The sequence below is a fragment of the Anomaloglossus baeobatrachus genome, chromosome 4 (assembly GCF_048569485.1).
Source record: "Anomaloglossus baeobatrachus isolate aAnoBae1 chromosome 4, aAnoBae1.hap1, whole genome shotgun sequence".
Classification (NCBI taxonomy): domain Eukaryota; kingdom Metazoa; phylum Chordata; class Amphibia; order Anura; family Aromobatidae; genus Anomaloglossus; species Anomaloglossus baeobatrachus.
Genome location: NC_134356.1, coordinates 505,038,009 through 505,061,637, shown reverse-complemented (window position 1 = coordinate 505,061,637; position 23,629 = coordinate 505,038,009). Strand labels below are relative to the sequence as shown.

General features: G+C 44.3%; 1 protein-coding gene across 1 annotated transcript in view; it reads left to right on the top strand.

Moving 5' to 3' along the window:
* SLC30A4 (solute carrier family 30 member 4) overlaps positions 1 to 23,629 on the top strand; it is a 33,413-nt gene that overhangs the window by 703 nt on the left and 9,081 nt on the right. The window contains exons 2-4 of the mRNA XM_075345825.1: positions 4,785 to 4,931; positions 9,832 to 9,985; positions 14,778 to 14,973. Coding sequence (XP_075201940.1) covers positions 4,785 to 4,931; positions 9,832 to 9,985; positions 14,778 to 14,973 — 497 coding nt within the window. The remainder of the gene's footprint in view (positions 1 to 4,784; positions 4,932 to 9,831; positions 9,986 to 14,777; positions 14,974 to 23,629) is intronic.

The window sequence follows — 23,629 nt, the reverse complement described above, 5'->3', positions numbered from 1 at the left end:
GAGTGCAGAGTCCCCCTATAGTCATCCCGTGGAGAGTGCAGAGTCCCCCTATAGTCATCCCGTGGAGAGTGCAGAGTCCCCCTATAGTCATCCCGTGGAGAGTGCAGAGTCCCCCTATAGTCATCCCGTGGAGAGTGCGGCGCCCCCCCCCCATAGTCATCCCGTGGAGAGTGCGCCCCCCCCCCTATAGTCATCCCGTGGAGAGTGCGGCGCCCCCCCATAGTCATCCCGTGGAGAGTGCGGCGCCCCCCCCATAGTCATCCCGTGGAGAGTGCGGCGCCCCCCCATAGTCATCCCGTGGAGAGTGCGGCGCCCCCCCATAGTCATCCCGTGGAGAGTGCGGCGCCCCCCCTATAGTCATCCCGTGGAGAGTGCGGCGCCCCCCCTATAGTCATCCCGTGGAGAGTGCGGCGCCCCCCCCTATAGTCATCCCGTGGAGAGTGCGGCGCCCCCCCCTACACTCATCCCGTGGAGAGTGCGGCGCCCCCCCTACACTCATCCCGTGGAGAGTGCGGCGCCCCCCCTACACTCATCCCGTGGAGAGTGCGGCGCCCCCCCCTACACTCATCCCGTGGAGAGTGCGGCGCCCCCCCTACACTCATCCCGTGGAGAGTGCGGCGCCCCCCCTACACTCATCCCGTGGAGAGTGCGGCGCCCCCCCCTACACTCATCCCGTGGAGAGTGCGGCGCCCCCCCTACACTCATCCCGTGGAGAGTGCGGCGCCCCCCCTACACTCATCCCGTGGAGAGTGCGGCGCCCCCCCCTACAGTCATCCCGTGGAGAGTGCGGCGCCCCCCCCTACAGTCATCCCGTGGAGAGTGCGGCGCCCCCCCCTATAGTCATCCCGTGGAGAGTGCGGCGCCCCCCCCTATAGTCATCCCGTGGAGAGTGCGGCGCCCCCCCCTATAGTCATCCCGTGGAGAGTGCGGCGCCCCCCCCTATAGTCATCCCGTGGAGAGTGCGGCGCCCCCCCCTATAGTCATCCCGTGGAGAGTGCGGCGCCCCCCCCCTATAGTCATCCCGTGGAGAGTGCGGCGCCCCCCCCTATAGTCATCCCGTGGAGAGTGCGGCGCCCCCCCCTATAGTCATCCCGTGGAGAGTGCGGCGCCCCCCCCTATAGTCATCCCGTGGAGAGTGCGGCGCCCCCCCCTATAGTCATCCCGTGGAGAGTGCGGCGCCCCCCCCTATAGTCATCCCGTGGAGAGTGCGGCGCCCCCCCCTATAGTCATCCCGTGGAGAGTGCGGCGCCCCCCCCTATAGTCATCCCGTGGAGAGTGCGGCGCCCCCCCCTATAGTCATCCCGTGGAGAGTGCGGCGCCCCCCCCTATAGTCATCCCGTGGAGAGTGCGGCGCCCCCCCCTATAGTCATCCCGTGGAGAGTGCGGCGCCCCCCCCCTATAGTCATCCCGTGGAGAGTGCGGCGCCCCCCCCTATAGTCATCCCGTGGAGAGTGCGGCGCCCCCCCCCTATAGTCATCCCGTGGAGAGTGCGGCGCCCCCCCCTATAGTCATCCCGTGGAGAGTGCGGCGCCCCCCCCTATAGTCATCCCGTGGAGAGTGCGGCGCCCCCCCCTATAGTCATCCCGTGGAGAGTGCGGCGCCCCCCCCTATAGTCATCCCGTGGAGAGTGCGGCGCCCCCCCCTATAGTCATCCCGTGGAGAGTGCGGCGCCCCCCCCTATAGTCATCCCGTGGAGAGTGCGGCGCCCCCCCCTATAGTCATCCCGTGGAGAGTGCGGCGCCCCCCCCTATAGTCATCCCGTGGAGAGTGCGGCGTCATCCCGTGGAGAGTGCGGCGTCATCCCGTGGAGAGTGCGGCGTCATCCCGTGGAGAGTGCGGCGCCCCCCCCTATAGTCATCCCGTGGAGAGTGCGGAGCCCCCCCCCCCCTATAGTCATCCCGTGGAGAGTGCGGAGCCCCCCCCCCTATAGTCATCCCGTGGAGAGTGCGGAGCCCCCCCCCCCTATAGTCATCCCGTGGAGAGTGCGGAGCCCCCCCCCCTATAGTCATCCCGTGGAGAGTGCGGAGCCCCCCCCCCTATAGTCATCCCGTGGAGAGTGCGGAGCCCCCCCCCTATAGTCATCCCGTGGAGAGTGCGGAGCCCCCCCCCTATAGTCATCCCGCGGAGAGTGCGGAGCCACCCCCCCCCTATAGTCATCCCGCGGAGAGTGCGGAGCCCCCCCCCCCTATAGTCATCCCGCGGAGAGTGCGGAGCCCCCCCCCCCTATAGTCATCCCGCGGAGAGTGCGGAGCCCCCCCCCCCTATAGTCATCCCGCGGAGAGTGCGGAGCCCCCCCCCTATAGTCGTCCCGTGGAGAGTGCGGAGCCCGCCCCCCCCCCTATAGTCGTCCCGTGGAGAGTGCGGAGCCCGCCCCCCCCCCCCTATAGTCGTCCCGTGGAGAGTGCGGAGCCCCCCTTTTAGTCAGCGGCAGTCATCACATATTGTTTGGGAGATGCCTGCTGCCCGTTATAGCCAGATGGACCTAATATATTGGTTGGACAGCATTGACCCCAGATATGTAACACTGGTGTGTGATGTCCTTGGAGAACAGTACAATTACCTACAACAGATACAAGCAGTGATCACAAGCAGTTCTAATTTATTTCTCTACTGGCATTTGGGGTTTTTTCAAAATATTTAAAGGGTTTTTCCAGTTGATCAGGTTGGAGGGATATTCCTGTCTCGTACACTTAGGTGACATGGGCACATCCCTCCTACTAGTAATGAAAGTAATAATAGTGTCAGGGATTTCTGGCAGGTCGGGCTCTGCCTGGTCCTGTCTGAGCCACCCTGCAAATGCCCGCTCAGCCAGTCACTGACTAGTGCGGGTAGGCACTGCAGTTGGTGATTGGATTGGTATGTGATGCTCTGGTATGGTGAATATTTTTGTGCAGCTCTAGCTTTAAGCCCTATTAAGTGTAATTTTGTCTAGAAACCATCTTTGACCTGTGATCGCTTAGACCAGGGCTTCTCACAATGGGCCTCACCAGACTGACTAAAGGCCCCATACATATTTAAAAAAAAATAAAAATGGCCAAATCTGCCAATTTTGGCTAGATGAAAAGACCATGTAATGTGTATGGGGCTGCCCAAATGTCCCCTGAAGACTATATTTTTGGAAATGAGGATTGTCGTTTGATTCTTTAGTTTGCTGAAGGGATAAGTGGCTGTCAGATTATTCTGGTAGAAGCCCTCATACAGATCACAAACGTTCAGATGAGACCTCCCATGTGTAGAGTCGGGAGAGATGGTTGTCGGATGCACGCTCCCGCGTGTGGTGGTGTCGGGCGAGATGGTTGCCGGATGCACGCTCCCGCGTGTGGTGGTGTCGGGCGAGATGGTTGCCGGATGCACGCTCCCGCGTGTGGTGGGGTCGGGCGAGATGGTTGCCGGATGCACGCTCCCGCGTGTGGTGGGGTCAGGCAAGATGGTTGCCGGATGCACGCTCCCGCGTGTGGTGGGGTCGGGCGAGATGGTTTGCCGGATGCACGCTCCCGCGTGTGGTGGGGTCAGGCAAGATGGTTGCCGGATGCACGCTCCCGCGTGTGGTGGGGTCGGGCGAGATGGTTTGCCGGATGCACGCTCCCGCGTGTGGTGGGGTCGGGAGGGATGGTTGCCGGATGCACGCTCCCGCGTGTGGTGGGGTCGGGAGAGATGGTTGCCAGATGCACGCTGCCGCGTGTGGTGGGAGAAATGGTTGCCGGATGCACGCTCCCGCGTGAGGTGGGAGAGATGGTTGCCGGATGCACGCTCCCGCGTGAGGTGGGAGAGATGGTTGCCGTATGCACGCTCCCGCGTGTGGTGGGCGAGATGGTTGCCGGATGCACGCTCCCGCGTGTGGTGGGCGAGATGGTTGCCGGATGCACGCTCCCGCGTGTGGTGGGGTCGGGAGAGATGGTTGCCGGATGCACGCTCCCGCGTGTGGTGGGGTCGGGAGAGATGGTTGCCGGATGCACGCTCCCGCGTGTGGTGGGGTCGGGAGAGATGGTTGCCGGATGCACGCTCCCGCGTGTGGTGGGGTCGGGAGAGATGGTTGCCGGATGCACGCTCCCGCGTGTGGTGGGGTCGGGAGAGATGGTTGCCGGATGCACGCTCCTGCGTGTGGTGGGGTCGGGAGAGATGGTTGCTAGCCGACCTTATGTCTGGGCCACCCCTTCAGTAATAAAAGTCCATGCTCAGGTTCCGGATCTCATAACTTTTCAGTGTCTCCTACCCCGTGTAACATTATAGTAAGTACATGAGGTCTCTTTGGTCATTTACGTGTGGTGTTCCATAGGTTACACTGATCCTTCTGGACGTATGTGATGAAACGCCCACCCACACATGCAGCCATCATAGATCAGAACCTAGGGCAAAATATCATGTGTAAGAGGAAGACTTCTCTCTCTAATAATATCCCCGATGTTCTCATCAAACCGGTTTTGTAAAATTGGAACATCTTTTCAGCAGGTCATTTGTTCTATAATATCTGCACACTTTCACGCCCAGTATCATGCAATGGCCCTATTCTAACTAATGGCACCCATGCGTGATACTTGCTGGGCAACGCGTGGGTACCTCGGGCACTGTACTGCTCGGTGTGTCCTGAGCAGGTGGGAAATAATGAGGACTGAGCACCATCAGTTCCCCGATCTCTGCCAAAAGATCTGTGATCAGTTTGCTGTTTGTATTGTGTTTTTTCGATCTGGTCTGTGGGTACACTGGTTACATAAGTGTTCTGTCTGGTGGCGTCTTATAAAAGAATTCCTTTCTGCATACTTAACCTTTTAATCCTTTTATACCAGGTGGGTATATCGCCAACAGCCTGGCGATCATGACCGATGCACTTCATATGCTTACTGATCTCAGCAGTATTATTCTGACCTTGCTTGCACTCTGGCTGTCTGCAAAGTCTCCAAACAAGCGTTTTACCTTTGGATTCCATCGCTTGGGTAAGTTTAGCTTAGAGCAGCTAAATAACTTAAACCTCGTGTTAGTCATATCCCCTATGGATGTTTTAAATCACTGACCTTTGACTGATTTAGGTTTCATTTAACTCCTTCATGACTTGGCCTGACATGGCCTTAAAGGGAATCTGTAACTAGATTTTTACTAGCTCATCTGAGAACAACATAATGGACATTCCAGCAATGTGTCACTTACGGAGCTCTTTGTTGTCATTTTGATAATGAATATTTTATCAGCTGCAGATCTAGCAGTTCTCTGAATGCTGAGCTCTGCATAACTCTGCCTACACCACTGATTGGTAGCTTTCTGCCCATCTACAATGTACAGAGTAAAACGGCAATCAGTGGTGTGGTCAAGGTTATACTGAGCTCATGAATGTGGAGGACTACATTTCAATAGGCTTACTGGTCCTCTAGTGATAATCTCCTGCCGATAAAACAGTGATTTTTATCAAAACTACAGCAAGTAGCTCAGTAAGTAACAAGTTGCTGGAATCAGGATCTCTGCCTCTAGATTATGCTGCTCTCAGATTAGGTGGCAACATCCTAGTGACAGATTCCCTTTGAGTGGCATTTTCTGGCTCTATTCCTCAGCAGACGTAGCTTTATTTTTGTCATTGACTCAGCTGCTGGAGGTTTTGTTAAATGCAGGATATATTATAATATTTAATAGCCCTGTTTTGGGGCTACATATTTTACTTGTGACACAAATACCGTATTTTTTGCTTTATAAGACTTACCTGATTATAAGACGCACCCCCAAATTTGGTGAAGGAAAAGAGAATTTTTTTTTTTTAATGTTAAAGGGTGTCCATCTTATAATGCCAGTGTCCGTCTAACAAATCATATAGGGTATATGTCCCTCATAGCCCCCCCCATCATAAAATTAGCCCCCCTTAATCTGGATATGGCCCCCTTATATTGAATATAGCCCCCTTGTGCTGGGACACGTCCCCCTCTGCTGCCCATGGCCCCTATAGATGGCACACCTCCCCTGTGTTTGATATGGCCCCCATACTGCTGCCCATGGCCACTATAGATGGCACACCTCCCCAGTGTTAGATATGGCCGCCATACTGCTGCCCATGGCCACTATAGATGGCACATGTCCCCTGTGTTAGATATGCCCCCCATACTGCTGTCCATAAAAAAACAAAACACTCTTTCCTTACCTTCTCAGCGCTGTAATCCCTGTGTCTCCCGTGGGTTTGAGCTCCTCCTCCACTTCCTGGTTCTTGTTGCCGGTCATGTGATCGGCACGGTAGAGTGATATCATCTCTGCGTGCCTGATCAGACAGCGACAGGAGGAGACCGGGAGATCAGTGCTGGAGGTAAGTAAAGCTTTTTTTATTTTACTATGGGCAGCAGTATGGGGGCCATATCTAACACAGGGGGGATCATGTGTGATTTAAAGGGAGCACAGGCAGATATAATATGCACCGCTGCCCCAGCCCATCAGCGCGATGCGGTTTCAGCACCACACTGATGGACAGCGGCTGTGTATATTTTATGAGCGGGAGCAGGAGATCTAACGCTGCCGCCCGCAGCTTTCACCTGCCCCCAGCATCGCTCCAGAGTGGACCCTGCAGTGTGTATACACTCACTCACTCACTCACTACACACATACACACCCCGACCGTATATTCGGTTTATAAGACGCACCCCCTACTCTCCCCCAAAATTTGGGGGAACAAAAGTGCGTCTTATAAAGTGGAAAATACGGTATATCTAAATGCAATTTATTATTTAATTTTTTTTGCTTGTTTTTATAGTCTCTATTGTTCACTGTTCATACCAAATAACCAATGAATTACCCATTTATTATAATAAAAAGTACTTTATACTTTTTGCAAATGAGATATCTCTATCATATATTATATATCTTTTATTCTATACGGTATCAGTGAAACGTTTGGGCACACCTGTTCATGTAGTGATTTTCTTAGATTTTATTGGAATGTGCACATTATAGATTCAGACTGGAGGTGGCAAAACCACAAACGTACACACATGGAAACAAGGAGTAAGGGAACATGTGTAAAACAAACTATAATATGGATTAACCCTTAGATTTCTCAAATGACCCCTTTTATGGTGATAACAGTTTTTCATCCCCTTGGCATTATCTCAAGCAGCTTCATCAGATAGTCACCTGGACTGGGCTTTCCAACAGTCTTGAATGAGCTTTGTTGACTTCTTTCAGAGAGACCATAGTTATTTCGTCTACAACCATCCCAATTGGGACTTCATCTTTCTCCTACTTGGCTACCTAGCCTAGACATTGTTTTGGGTCAATGTCCTGTTGAAACACAAATGATGGTCCTGGTCCCACTAAGTGCAGACCAGATGAGACGGCATGTTATTGCAGAATGCTGTGGTAGCCATCCTGGGAAGTGTTCCTTGAATTTGGAATAAATCGCCAGCATTGTCACCAGAAAAGATCCCCCACACCGTCCTCTCCCTGCCTCATGTTAGGAAACAGTTATCAAAGATTAGGTACAGTATATGCAAGATAATAAACATGAGTGTAATCTACTATTTAAACTGTATACCTATGTCTGCACCCACTACTGTGTGTATGTACAATCCTATCATAATAATGTTTATTTTTATAGTGCTAACATACTCCGCAGCACTTTACAATCAGGTGGGGGCTTGTACAGACAAAAACAAAACAAAGTAGCACATAGTTCATCAGCTACAGGAGGAGTGAGGTCCCAGCTCACAAGCTTACAGTCTATGGGGAAATAGGGGGACACAAAAGGTAAACCGTGCTTGTAGTGTCTGGTCCGGACATCATTATGATAAATTATGGATATCATATAAAGTTGAATGATCCGGTCATCAGATCATAACCTTTTATGTGCACTCACGTGCTATTGGTTGTATGGAGAATGTGAGGACAGAAATAGGAGGGAGAAGGTTATGGATAGCATTTAGAAAGTGGGAATAGGGGAGGATTAGGTTAGTGAGTTAGGATGATAAGCTTGTCTGAAGAGATGTGTTTTTAACGCATGCTTAAAAACGTGGAGGCTGGATATTAGTGGCATCCTTGGGGGTAGTGCTTTCTAGGAAACTGGCGCAGCAGGAGAAAAGTCTTGGAGACGGATGTGTGAGGTTCGGGTCATGGATGATGTTAGTCTAAGGTCATTTGCGGAACGGAGGAGGCGGGTAGGATGATAGAGATGAGGGATGAGATATTTGGTGGTGCAGAACTGTGGAGAGCTTTGTGGGTGAGAGAAGTTTGTATTGTATTCTGTACAGCAGTGTTTCTCAACTCCAGTCCTCAAGACCCATCAACAGATCATGTTTTCAGATTTTCCTCTATATTAGACAGAATAATTCAATCACCTGTGCAACATTTAGGAAACCCTGAAAACCTGAATGAGGAAACCTGAAAACATGATTTGTTGGTGGGTCCTGAGGACTGAAGTTGAGAAACACTGCTGTAGAGGATAGGCAACCAGTGTAGTGACTGGCACAAGGTGGGGGCATCAGTGGAGCGGCTGGAGAGTAATACGACCCTGGCTGCGGCGTTCAGGATGTATTGGAGACTAGAAAGTTTGGTCAGAGTGAGACCAATTAGTAAAGTGTTGCAGTAGTCCAGACGAGAATGAATAAGAGTGACAGTAAGGGTTTTTGCAGTTTCAAAGGTGAGAATCGGTCGGATTCTGAAGATGTTTTTAAGATGAAGGTGACATGTGCGAGTGATTGTCTATGGAAAATGAAGGAAAGTTCTGTTTCAAATATGAACCCAAGACAGCGAACTTGCAGCTTGGGAGTATTGATTGACTCATCGAAGGTAATTGAGATGTCGGGTGTAGGTTGGTTAGTAGGAGGAAACACAAACTCCGTTTTGGAGAGATTCAGTTTCAGATAGAGGGAAGACATGCTTTGAGAGACAGCAGACAGACCATACCTGGTATTTCGTAATAAAGCACAGGGGTAGTGTTTGGAGATGTGTATAATTGGATGTCATCAGAGATGATAGTGGAAACCAAATCTGCTGATTGGTTTGTCCAATAGGGGCGGTGTATAGAGAGGGGGCCTGGGACTGAGCCTTGAGGAACCCCAAAGGTGAGGGGGAGAGGAGCGGAGTAAAGGGTGCTTTACATGCTACGACATCGCTAGCGATCTCATTAGGGATGTGACACGCCAGATCGCACATGTGACCGGCGCTACAAAAACAACCTATGTGCGATCTCTGCAAATCGCATCTGCGATCTAGCGTGTCACATCGCTAATGAGATCGCTAGCGATGTCGCAGCTTGTAAAGCACCCTTTAGAGTCTGCAAAGAAAACCATGAAGGAGTGGTCAGAGATAGGATTTGCAGTGTTTTTATATATATATATATATATATATATATATATATATATATATATATATATATATATATATATATATATATATATATATATATATATATATATATATATATATATATATATATATATATATATATATATATATATATATATATATATATATATATATATATATATATATATATATATATATATATATATATATATATATATATATATATATATATATATATATATATATATATATATATATATATATATATATATATATAATTTTTTTTTTTTTTTTTTTTTTTTTTTTTTTTTTACCTCAGTATTTGTAGCCAAAACTAGGAGTGGAACAATCAGAGGAAAGTATAATAGAAACATGTCACCACTTCTGTATTTATCACCCACTCCTGGTTTTGGCAATAAATACTGAGGTAAAAAACTAACCAAATAATCATTGTGTGCATGAGGCCTAAAGCGGTGTATCCACAAACATTATCACATATGCTTTGTAATGTATGTGCTGTCCGGTGTGCTGGCATTTTCCAATCTTCTCTTGCTGTCCTTGCAGAGGTTCTGTCGGCCATCATCAGTGTATTACTGGTATACGTTCTCACTGGATTTCTGCTGTATGAAGCCGTTCAGAGAACAATTCACATGGACTACACCATTAATGGAGATATAATGCTGATAACCGCAGCAGTTGGGGTTGCGGTGAACCTCATGTAAGTGAAACATCAGACGCGTAAGAATAATGAAACAGATTATTCTGCTCTTTATAGAAATGAGATGACATATTACACACACTGCAGTAGGAAGCCAAATCTGAATGATGATTAGAATGGATTTTGATCACCACCTGCCTTTTAACAGCAATGGGGGAGCAAAAAAACAACTTAACAGTAGAGTTGAGCGAGTACCTGACTATTCGTACTCTCTATACTCATAACGAATACTGTCTGATACTTGTATATTCATTCCGAATAGCATGTGCAATGCAAGTCAATGGGGAATACGCGCAATGTAACGAGTAACCCGAATGCTGTACTTCAGCTGATATGTATAGCTGACATGTGTGACCTGTTAACCCCTTAAATGGCACTGTCAAGATATGACAGCGCCATATTAACGGCGAGCGCGGTAGATGTTTACTCACCGTCCGGTACTGGAAGTCACATGACGTGATCATGCGGATCCGGTGGGTGGTTGTCATGGTAGCACAGGGTCATGTGATGACTCCTGTTGCTCACATGACTAAGGTCGTGTAAGAAGCAGCCGAGTACTGCAGCTTACAAGAGATGATGATGATGATGATGATGCAGCACTTTACAATCCGGTGGGGGGTTGTATAGACAAATACAAAACAAAATAGTACCTAATTCAAGAGCTACAGTAGGAATGAGGGCCCTGCTCGAAAGCTTACAATCTATGGGGAAGAAGGGGGACACGAGGTGAAGCACACTTGTAGATCTGGCCAGCCATTGTTATGCTAGTTTATTGGTTACATATAAAGATGAATGATCTGGTCTTTAGACAGTAACCTTTTGGGTGCCTTTACGTGCTATTGGTTGTATGTAGGATGTGAGGACAGAAATAGAAGAGAGAAGGGTACGAGTAGCATTTAAAAGGCGGGACAGGGGAGAGTTAGGTTAGTAAGTTATTATGATAAGCTTGTCTGAAGAGATGTGTTTTTAATGTATGCTTAAAAACTTGGGGGCTAGATATTAGTCGCATTCTTTGGGGTAGTGCATTCCAGAAAACTGGCGCGGCACAAGAAAAGTCTTGGAGACGGAGGTGTGAGGTTCGTATTATGGAGGATGTTAGTCTAAGATCATTTGCGGAATGAAGGGGGCGGGTAGGATGATAGACAGAGATGAGGGATGAGATATATGGTAGTGCAGAGCTGTGGAGAGCTTTGTGGGTGAGTGATATGAGTTTGTATTGTATTCTGTAGCTGATAGGTAGTCAGTGTAGTGACTGGCACAAGGTAGAGGCATCGGTGAAGCGGCTGGACATGAATATGGCCCTGGCTGCTGCATTCAAGATGGATTGGAAAGGGGAGAGTTTGGTCCGAGGGAGACCAATCAATAAAGAGTTGCAGTAATACAGGCGGGAATGAATAAGAGCGACAGTAAGGGTTTTTGCAGTTTCGAAAGTAAGAAATGGTCGGATTCTGGAGATGTTTTTGAGATGTAGGTGACATGTGCGAGTGAGTGATTGTATATGGGCAATGAAGGAGAGTTCTGAGTCAAATATGACCCCAAGACAGCGAACATGCTGCTTGGGAATAATGATTAAACCATAGAGATGATTTATGATTAAATCAAGAGATGAGCATTTCTCCTGGTCTGAGCGTTGGTGCTCTGATCGGACATATAAGGATCAGACTGGTGATCCTTATAACCCCCTAGGGGACCTAGAAAATAAAAAAAAACAACAAAAAAAACCCCCAAAAAACTAAATGTTCAAATCAACCCCCCACTTGCCCCATTGAAAATTTAAGGGTTAAAAAAATATACACACATTTGGTATCGCTGCTTTCAGAAATGCCCGATTTTTATCAAAATATAAAATTAATTAACCTGATCGGTAAACGGCGTAGCTGCAAAAAAATAAAAAAATGCAAAAATTACGTTTTTTTGTTGTCGCAGATTTTGCGTAAAATGCAATTACAGGCGATCAAAATGTGCAAAAATGGTTCCATTAAAAACATCAGCTCAAGACACCAAAAATGAGCCATCACTGAGCCATAGATCCTGAAAAATGAAAACGCGGAAAATGGCGCAAAACGTATGCCACTTCTGGTTTTATTTTTTGTTTTTTTTTAACCCCTTAAAGGTAAACCTATACATGTTTGCTGTCTACGAACTTGTACCGACCTGAGGAATCATACTGACACATCAGTTTTACCATTTAGTGAACACTGTCAATAAAATATCTCAAAACAATAGTGCAATCGCACTTTTTTTGTTTTCAATTTTTCCGCATTTGTAATTGTTTGCTGGTATCCGGTACACTATATGGTAAAACTGATGTATTCATTTAAAAGTACGACTTGTTCCACAAAAAACAAGCCCTCACATGACCAGATTGACTGAAAAAATAAAAAAGTTATGTCTCTCGGAAGAAGAATGGCAAAAAAAAAAATGGAAAGCGCAAAATCAACCCGTTGTGAAGGGGTTAAGATAAGAAAATGGAGATGAGCATCCCCTTCTAAGTTTAATTTTACTCTCATTTCCAGTTTAAAAATGAAAAGCCTGTTTGGTATTGCCGCATTTGTGAAAGTCGTACCTTAATAAATATTAAGCCATAATGTAAAAGCTGTGCACAGAAAAGACAGAATTGCTTTTTATTTCATCACTTTCTTTGGATCTTCCCCAAAATATTGAAATGTTTTCAAAATGTTGTATATGTACCTTTTTAAAATGGAACCAATAACATCCACAAATCACTAGGCATAAAGAAGCCGCCATCACACCGGTAAATGGACATAAAAGTAAAAAAAAAAAAAAAAAAAAGTTATGGGTGTAAACATTGCTAAATAATTTTTAAAAGCCCTAAGCTATAAAAGCAAAGAAACAAAAAACCCCTCTGTATAAAGTTGGTATTGCTGTTATTGTACTGGCCCCTCGGACGAAGCCGTTGCGAAACGCGCGTCAGGTGTGGGCGGTGTACTCCGGTGGGACCTTCTTATTTTGGTGGGTATAATCCCAGCTTATCGCTCCCTGCAGTAATATGTGGATCCTCATCCATTTGAATGTGATATACAAGTAATGGCAATGTTACTTTGGTTGGTGGACTATTTAGTCCTTCGTTGCATGTATCATTCATTAGTAAGCATGTATTTCTGATTGATGGAATGTATCTTCATATAGGTGATTGCTCTCATTTACAATTGTTTGATTCACTTTATGCATATATTTTCAGTATTTGTATCTGATTGCAGTTAACTATGCATACATTACACTGGTCTCAATCAATTCTTGATTTAGCTTCCATCTCAATTTGACACTTTCATTTGGCCATATTTAGATCTCTATCCATTATTGTGCCACTATTTCATTGCCATTTATTTTTCTATTTCCCTATATGGGTTTATATATATGGTTCTTTACATCATTGATCCTTGTTATATAAGGTATATCTTTTCCTTCCTGCAAGGTTGAGCCTTTTTCTTATTATAGTCCAAATTTCATGGGATTTATATGCTTTTACAGGGTCCCACCCTTCGTAACACAGCCCTCTGTTTTTGCTGTCTTGATTTTAATTCACCATCCTTCTGTGTATGTCCTCTATGTATCACAATACTCAATAAATACTTTTGTATTTTTTCAAACACTTGTTTGCGTTATTGATTACAATGTTTAGACTTTTTGACTGAATCAATCTTGGTTGTATATTGTACTGGCCCAGACTGAACTGTGAACAGCATGAAAGCAAAAGACAATGGTGAGATGTGTTTTTGTACCATCAATTAATTATTATTTATTTTATTTTTTTTTGCTATTCAGTAACGTGGACACTGAATGACATTCAAGCCTTAACGGGAACCTGTCAGGTGCAATAGGCACCAAGAGCCACAAGCAGTTCTGGGTGCAGATTTGTAATCCCTGCCTAACCGTCCCTGTATGTAGTAGCATAGATAGAGATGTTTATAAAAAGTATTTCTAAACATCCTTTATGATATGCTAATGAGCACAGGGACAAGTCACAAGGGTGTTAGTTTTCCCCCCAACTAGTCCCCTCTCTTAGCATGTTAGCATACCCACAGTGGCGTGCTAACATGCTATTCAGAGGCCATTGTCCAGTGTCATCAGCAGTGACGTTGTTACCTGTGTTTGTTGTCAGCGCTTCAGAACGCCGCGTTCAGGGTCAGTGCGAATGTTCAGAAGTCCTGGCACTCTGGTCATGCGCAGTAGACCTCTCTCTGAAGCCAGGGCGCGTACACCTGGTTTCATAGTGCGCATCACTGGAAGTGCTGGGACTTCTGAACATTCGCACTGACCTTAAACACAACGTTCGGAAGAGGTGAGAACAGATTCAGGGACTAGCGTCACTGCTGATGACACTGGGCAATTAGCATGTTAGTACACCCCTGTGGACGTACTAACATACTAAGAGGGGGGACTAGTCAGGGGATGTAACGCCCTTGGGACTAGTCCCTGCGCTCATTAGCATATTATAAAGGATCTTTAGAAATACTGTTTCTAAAGATCTCGTTATCTATGTTACTATATACAGGGACGGTAAGGCCGGGATTAGCAATATGCACCAGAACTGCTGGTGATTCTGGGTGCATAGGGAGCCTGACAGGTTTACTTTAAAGTTGTCTTGAAGAGCACGTTTTCATACACCTGATGATAACTTTATCAAGAGCTATTATATATTAAATATTCATAATTTTGTCAATCTTTATCTTTTGTGAGCCCTGGTTCTGGTATGAGTCTCTCTCATCTCCTAACATTCATTTATTTATTTATTTTTTCCTTTTTTTTTTTTTTTTTTTTTTTTCTCCAGAATGGGATTTTTATTGAATCAGGCAGGACATCCTCATTCACATGGTGGTCCTGCAAATCCACCCCCCACCGGTCATAGCCATGGCCATGGCCACAGTCATGGTAGCCTAGCAGTACGAGCCGCATTTGTACATGCACTCGGAGACCTCGCTCAAAGTGTTGGTGTACTCATCGCTGCATATATCATTCGATTTAAGGTAGGTCCTGTCTGCAAATTAAAAATTAACATGGGGAAAAATAAGGTTCTGCTGTTCCATTTTCTGCCTGCAGCAGAATTTTTTTTTTTTTTTATTTTTTTTTTAGGACACCATATTTTTAAAACTGTGAATTCAAGCCACTGAGAATGTTTTTTTTTTTTTTTTTTTTATTTTTTTTATTAAAACATGTATAGGACAGATCTCCCAAACAGGATGTAAAGCATCATTTTACATACCATGTTACTGCGGTACAGGTGCATAGACAGCCAGACTTTTTTGACGAGAGAGATCAAGCTCAATGGATATGAAATCTTCAGCTTGATTTGCTAGGTAATGGAAAAAAAGATTTGATCCATAGATGGTCCATAATAAAAGTACGAAAACGTTTGCGGTGCACAGTGCACCTTTTCTCGCTGTCTGCCAGTCACGATACAAGTGCATTTCAATACCTTTCTGTTCTGCTGAGCTAATGACAAAAGCAAATACATGTGAAAGGTAATATGATTGCGGCTCTCAGGCCTGGACTGATTGCTTATAATGGGATGAGACTGCTCAATCGCATACCCAAGTCAGACAGACGTAAGCAAGTATAATAGGAGTGCAGATCAAAGGCAAGAAACTAACAGAAGCTACAACATACATCCCACAGAGCATCATTACAGGAACACTAGCGGTAAATGTTATCAACAGATGGTTTCTAATTCTAACCCCTTAAGGACGAAGCCAGTTTTGTCTCTAAAGCCCAGGACTTTTTTTGCAATTCTGACCACTGTCACTTTCACAGGTAATAACTCTGAAACGCGTCAGTGAATCCTGGTGATCGAGATTGTGGGGTTTTTTGTGACATTGTAGCTCAGGATAGTTATACATTTAGGACGATATATTTTGCGTTTATTCTTGAAAAAAATGGAAATTTGACGAAAATTTTGCTTTTTTCAAATTTTTTAATTTGTATGCCCTTTAAACCAGAGAGTTACAGTATGTCACAGAAATAGTTAATAAATTACATTTCTCACATGTCTACTTTACATCAGCACAATTTTTAAGTTTGGAAGTTAAAAGGGGTCAAAGTTCATCAGCAGTTTCCCCATTTGTTTCAACAAATGTTGTTTTTTAGGGACCAAATCACATTTGAAGTGACTTGGAGAGGCCTAGGTGACAGAAAATACCCCAAAGTGACACCATTCTAAAAACTGCACCCTTCAAAGTACTGAAAACCACATCCAAGAAGTTTATTAACCCTGTAGGTGCCTCACAGGAATAAAGCAATGTGGAATGAAAAAAATCATTTTACCTAAAAAATGTTGCTTTAGCGCCAATTTATTCATTTTAGAAGAAGTAACACAACAAAATGGAACCCAAAATGTGTTCCCCAGTTCCTGAGCGTGCTGATACCCCACATGTGGCCAGAAACCTCTGTTTGGACAAATGGCAGGGACCAGAACAGAAGGAGCAATATTTTAATTTTGGAAAGCAAATTTGGCTGAAATAGATTGCGGGTACCATGTTCCATTAGCAGGGCCCCTAAGGTACCTAAACAGCAGAAACCCCCACAAGTGACCCCATTTTGGAAATTAGACCCCTTAAGGATTTTATTTTGATATAGTGAGCATTTTGAACCCACAGATACTTTACAGAATAACATTAGGCCGTCATATTGAAAATTTTCATTTTTTTTTCACAAAAATATTGCTTCAGCACCAAATTTCTCACTTTTCAAGAGGTAACACCAAAAAGTTGACCTTTATAGTTACCCACTTTCTTATGATCGCGGTGATACCCCACATGTAGTCAGAAACCTCTGTTTGGACAAATGGGAGGGCTTGGAATGGAAGGAGCAATATTTGAATTTTTGAAGAGCTGAAATAGATTGCAGACACCATGTCATATTTGCAGGGCCCCTAAAGGTACCTATACAGCAGAAATCCCCCACAAGTGACCTCAATTTGGAAAGTAGACCCCGCAAGGATTTTATTCGGGGGTATAGTGAGCATTTTGAACCCCCAGGGCAATCACAAAAATGTTGCTCTAGAAGCAAATATCTAACTTTTAGGATATGTGCCCACGATCCGGCGACACTGAGTCTGTGGAGATGTGAGTGTTGTCCACGGAAGAACGCAGCTGCCCGTGCCCAAGATCCAGGTGCAGGCTGCTGCTGACTTTAGCTCTATTCCCTCCACAGAGAACTCTCCTCTCCGCAGCATAAATTGACATTCTGCAGCGCCCCCAAATTGGATCACCAGCCAAGGTAAAGCGGACAGCTGTGATCTGGTATTCTCAGGGTGGGAAGGTCCATAGTTATTTGCCCTTCCCAGCCTAAAAATAGCAGGCTGTAGCTGCCCTAGAAATGGAGCATCCATTAGATGCGCCAATCCTGGCGCTTCGCCCCAGCTCGTCCCGTTGCCCTGGTGTGGTAGCAAACAGGGTAATAAATGGGGTTGATACCAGCTGTAATGTCACCTGACATCAAGCCCAGCAGTTTGTGATGTCATGGCGTCTATCAGATACCCGAAATCTCAAACTTTCAGTACTAACAAAAAAAAATAGACAACAAAAAAAAAATTTATTTGAAGAAACACTCCCCAACTCATTCCCTTTTTCACCAATTTATTGTAAGGAAAAATAAAATCTGGTCCGCAGTCATCCAATAAGGGGGTCTCACGACGACTTTGGACCTCTTTAGAATATGGGGGGGAGCACGCTCAAAGAATGTATCCCCCATTTTTTAGGAATGCAGACCCTCTATGTGAGGAGTGTGGGTGCAATGAATCTGCACCCACTCTCCCCTGGTCCACAGCAGCAGCAGTGTGCGTGCTGTAAGCTCAGTGTCTCACTGTGACTGAACACAGGAAGCTGAGCTGACAAGTCTCTCTCTGCGCATGCGGCAGCGTCTATTGTGAAGGAGGAGGGAATGCGGGGGATCAACGCTGCACAGGTACCGTAGAACACTTGTGGGTATGGGGGGTTGACCTGGCAGGGCCTGGGGAGGAGTTTTCTGTCACATGCGTCATAGCACATGCGACAGAAATCAGAGTAGTAGGGTGAATGCGGCCGGTGCGCTGCTATGCGCACGGCCATCTTGGATTTCCGGGAGGTGGTCGGGGGGGGGGCACTTTGGCGACACCGGGGGACCGGGGAGGAGATTTATCTCCCATCTGACATGTTTGTTCATGCCAGATGGGAGATAAATCATTTTTTTACTGGCGCTGCCATTTACTGTAACGTGATCATCGGTATACGGTGATCACTTGAGCGGGGACCGGAAAAATCGTCCTGAATCATGATCCCCAGGGTCTCAGCTACCCCCAGTAGCTGAAACCCTGGAGATTTTCCGACACTGGGGGGCGCTATTCACTTATTTCTGCCTGCCGCTTATAAACTGCAGATCAGAATCAGTACCCTATTCTGCCGCCGTTTCTCCATAAGGCTGTTGTAATGGGGTTAAACCAGGTTTTGTTTTTGTTTTATAGATAAACATAGATATTTTTTCATATTAAAAACATGACCCAATAATCAATGAGTATAAATATTTGGAAGTCAATATGTTATACTAATGGTTTGATTATAATCGGATGATAATAATAAAGCAAAATGTGTATTCAATAGTAACAAGACGTCTGTATGTAAGTGGAGTCCAAAAGGGACTTTTTTTGTTTTCCTTGATTATCCACCACACTTCTGTTTTTTTTTTTTTTGTTCAGTCAACATTTCCTATCCCCACTTTGTTTGTATTTATATACTTATAGTTACATAGGTTAAAAAAAAGACCTAGGTCCATTATGTTCCACCTTTCCCTGCCAATTACATGTGGTGTGTGTGTGTGTGTGTGTGTGTGTGTGTGTGTGTTTTTTGTTTTTTTTTGTGACTAAATTATCTAACCTGCAATGTTGTGTGTACTGAGGAAATCGTTCAGCCCAGTTCGTTTTTAAAAGCTGTTCTTGTGTTTGCCATTACTACCTCTTGTGGTAGGCCATTCTACAGTCTGACTGCTCTAACTGTAAAGAATAAAGAACCCTTTTCAATTTAGAAGCTGGAACGAGTGCCTCTGGTCCTCAGCATGGACTTTGGAAGTCATGAGCCAGTCCTTTTATATTGACCACACATGTATTTATACATATAAATGAGAACTCCTTTAACTAGTTTTTTTTCTTTTTCTTCTAACCAAATCAATATCAAGTTTTCCAACCTCTCATCATATGGGAGACCTTCCATCCTTTGTTAGAATCTAGTTGCCCACCTTTGAACTGACTCTACCTTCTTAACTTCTTTTTTAAAATGTGGAGCCCAAAACTGGATCCCATATTCCAGATGTGGCCTTACAAGTGATTTATAGAGGGGGAACAATACGTTGGGATCACATGATCTACTGTCTTTATACACCCTAAAATCTTGTTTGCTTTAGCAGCTGCTGCTTGACATTGAGTGCTGCTGCTCAGCTTATTTGTAACCAGAATCCCCTTCTCCTGTTCTGTAGTCCTGAGTTTACTTCCATTTAATGTATATGCAGCTATAGGATTACTCCGTCCTAGGTGCATTACTTTACATTTATTAACATTAAATTTCATTTGCCAAATGTTTGCCCGTTCAGACATCTTATCCAGATCGTTATGTAGTATTGTACAATCAAGGTCAGCTTTTAATATTTTACATAGTCTTTGCTGGCGACAATAAACTGACACTTTACTCTCAATCCCATCCACAAGGTCCTTAATAAGGAGATTACAAAGAATCTTTCCTAGCACAGATCCCTGGTACCCCACTGCTGACTATAGCCCATTTAGAGTATGTACCATTTATGACAACTTTGTTTCCTATCTTTTAGCCAATTCCTTAACCAGTTGCAAATAGTTTTCCCCTAGTCCTTGCTTCTGGAGCTTTAGTATAAGGCTATTATGTGGTACAGAATCAAATGCCTTTGCAAAGTCCAAATAAATCATCAGCTGCATTACCAATATCCAGATTTGCACTTACCCCCTCATAGAACCCCAAAATGTTGGTTAGACACGACTTATCTTTCATGAATATATGCTGGTTGTCTGTTATTATATAGGACATTATTCTTGCAATATATTTTAGCTTGTCATCCCTTATAATGGCCTTTAAAACTTTGACAACTACTGATGTCAGACTTACTGGATGATAGTTGCTTGTATCCACCTTCTTATCTTTCTTACCTATCAGTACCACACCGGCTATCCTCCAATTCTGTGGCACAAACCCTGTTACAATATAGTCTAAAGATAAGATACAGCGGTTTGTCAATTACTTAGCTCAATATCTGTGGATGAATGACATCTGGCCCTGGAGATTTGACAATGTTTAATTTGCTCAAATGCAGGTGTACTACTTCTTGTGTTTAATTTAATTATATCAAGTGGTGAACTTTGATTTTTGCCCTCCCTGTTTAATTATCCCTGGAACAGTCAATTCCTTGATGAACACTGATAAAGTGCCTGTTTATTATCTCCGCCTTTTCCTTGTCCTCTTTAATTGGTTTATTATCTTTTTAAAAGGGCGATAACATCTGTTGTTTTTCTTTTTGGCATTTGTGTGTATGTGTGTGTGTATATGTGTGTGTGTGTGTATATATATATATATATATATATATATATATTTACTTTAAATTTGGTGATTTGTGTTTCAGTAGCTAACTTTGCTAGCTTGATTTTTTTTTTTTCCACATTTTTTCTATTCTATTACATTCTACAGCCTTCAAGATTTTGAATGCCCTTTGTTATAATCTCATAATACTTTGTATTGTCTTATTTACCCATAGTAGTTTCTTTTTATACATGGATGTTTTATTATGAGAGAGTACAAGTTTTCTATAAGATTCTAGTAGTATACCTTTGAACTTACCCCATTTATGTTTGGTATCCCCAGTTATCATGTTAGTCCCAGTCTACACAATTAAAGGGAATTTGCCAGCAGGTTTTTGCTACGTCATCTGACGGCAACATAATGTTGGCAAAGAGATTCTCAATCAAACTGTCTCTCGCATTGATTTTGTGAGACTGGCTGCTATGGTTTTGTCCTGAGGAAGGAGCTAGATTGCTCATATTATAATGTGTGCCTACCAGGTACGAGCAGATCCGCAATCCACTCGTACCTGTTAACCCCCTTACATTATGTTCACACAGGGTTTTTTTTGGTAAGTGTTTTTTTTTTTTTTTTTTTTTTCCCCTGACCAAAATCTGATCTTGTGGCAGTAAATCTCCTTTAAACCACCTGCGGTTTTTTTTTTGTTTTTTTTTTTGGTGGTCTTTTTTTTTGTGTGCGGTTTTTTTTCTATAAAATGGGTTGTATCAATGAAAAAACGCTGCAAAGAACTGACATGATCATTCATTGAAATCTGCAGCACAAACTCAGGTATTTGACAAAACAGTCAGGAAAAAATCTGCAGGTGTTTGTGTGTGTGTGTGCATGAGATTTCAGAAATCTCAGACTTTGCTGCTACTGTAAAAAGCAGCGTATTATTAGCATGGATTTGCATAAAACCACCGCAAATCTGCAGCTAAAAACTGCAGCAAAAGCGTACCAAAAAAGCCCTGTGTGAACATACCTTTTAAATGCTGCTGTGAAACTGTGACAGCGGCATTATAATAGCAGTCGCAGTGTTCCGTTTACTCATTGCCAGACACCGGAAGTCACGTGATGTAATCACGTTGATCCAATGATTGTCATGGTAGCACAGGGTCATGTGATGACTCGTGTAGCTCACATGACTCACTTCCTGTCTCACATGGCCGAGAGCTGTGTGAGATAGGAGATGAGCATATCTGGTGTTGGCTGTGAAAAAAACCTAAAAATTCAAATCACACCCCCCCCCCCCATTGCACCCCATTGAAAATTAGAGGGTTAAAAAAATATAACAATATACACACATTTGGTATCGCCATGTTCAAAAACGCCCGATCTATCAAAATATAAAATCAATTAATCTGATCATTAAACAGCGTAGCGGCAAAAAAAATTCCAAACGCCAAAATTCCGTGTTTTGGTCGCCGCAAATTGTGCGCTAAATGCAATAACAGGCAATCAAAACGTAGCATCTGCACAAAAATGATTCCATTAAAAACGTCAGCTTGAGACGCAAAAAATAAGCAATCACTGAGCCATAGATCCCAAAAAATGAGAACTCTACGGGTCGTGGAAAATGGCTCAAAACGTACGCTACATTTTTCGTACAAACTTCAGATTTATTTTTTTTTAACCCCTTAGATAAAAGTAAACCTATACATGTTTAGTGTCTACGAATTCGCACTGACCTCAGGCATCACACCCACACATCGGTTTTACCATATAGGGAACACAGTGAATAAAATATCTCAAAAACAATTGTGCAATTGCACTTTTTTTGCAATTTTTCCCTATTTGGAATTTTTGTTTGCCATTTTCCAGTACACTATATGGTAAAACTCATTGTTTCATTTACAAGTACAGCTCGTTCCGCAAAAGCAAACCCTTATATGTCAAGATTGACTGAAAAATAAGTAAGTCTCTCGGAAGAAGAATGGCGAAGAAAAAAGCGCAAAATCGGCCGGTCATGAAGGGGATAATATAATATTTCTGCTTTGCAACAGCACTAATAAAGAACCTTTCCTAAAAACATCTCTTTAATATATTGCATTAAAAATCCATTAGACACAAAAATGGAATAATTTTTTATAATGAATCCTCAAAATTTCAAAGATTATCACAGAGAGGTAGTCCTTAAAATGGTGCACAGAAAAGGGAGGAGAGCTAATTATGCCCTATAATGAATCCTCCCTCCTGTACACTACCTAGCAGCGAAGGTCGGCACCCTATAGAAATCGATATGGCGCTCCCACTGCTTGATGACTCTCTCTAGCTACCCCTGTTTTGCCCTACAAAAATTGAAAAAGTGCTTGTGCCTAATTTAAAGTGCAAACAGGGCACAAAATGCCAGGGGGGTTACTTATCAATTAATGTATGGAATCTCGCCTTGTCGCGTTTCCCCTTGCGGTTCATCAGGAGGCCGATGCAATCACTGTGTCACTCGTATCTTGATGTGAGCACAGCACTGGCACTACAATTACAGGGAATTGTTTTGTTTTACATGGACTGTTTTTGATGTGGTAGTTTGAGCACATTGAGTAAAGGGGCATTGTGCTCCAGAAACGCGTTAGTGCTTTTATGAATGGACCATTTATGGACATAATGTTTTTATTACCTGCCAAAGCTGAAGATTTTATATCAGTCAAGCTGGATATCTCTCTTCAAAATTGACATTTTTCGTACCTGGCAGTGATGCTGCTCTGGAAACAAGGAGGTGCTTATGGGGAGCTGGCTTTCTCTGTTCACATATAGCCATACTGCCTATGAATACATTTTCTATGTGTGGAAATTAGGAGAAAAATGTAAGTCTACTCTTGTACATCTGCAAACGGTTGCGCTACCTGCCAGTAAGTATTAGACTGTGTGCGCACGTTGCGTACTGCGGTGACAAATATTCTGCAGCGATTTGGCTGCGCATGTGCGCTTCAAATCGCTGCAGAAACACTGCGTAATGGATGCCGTGTGTCTGCAGAATAGATGCCGATTTCATGCGCTCTGGATGCTGCCTCTCCCATAGACAGAGTGGGAGCAGCATCCAAAGCACACGAAATAAGTGACATGCTGCATTTTTGAGTGC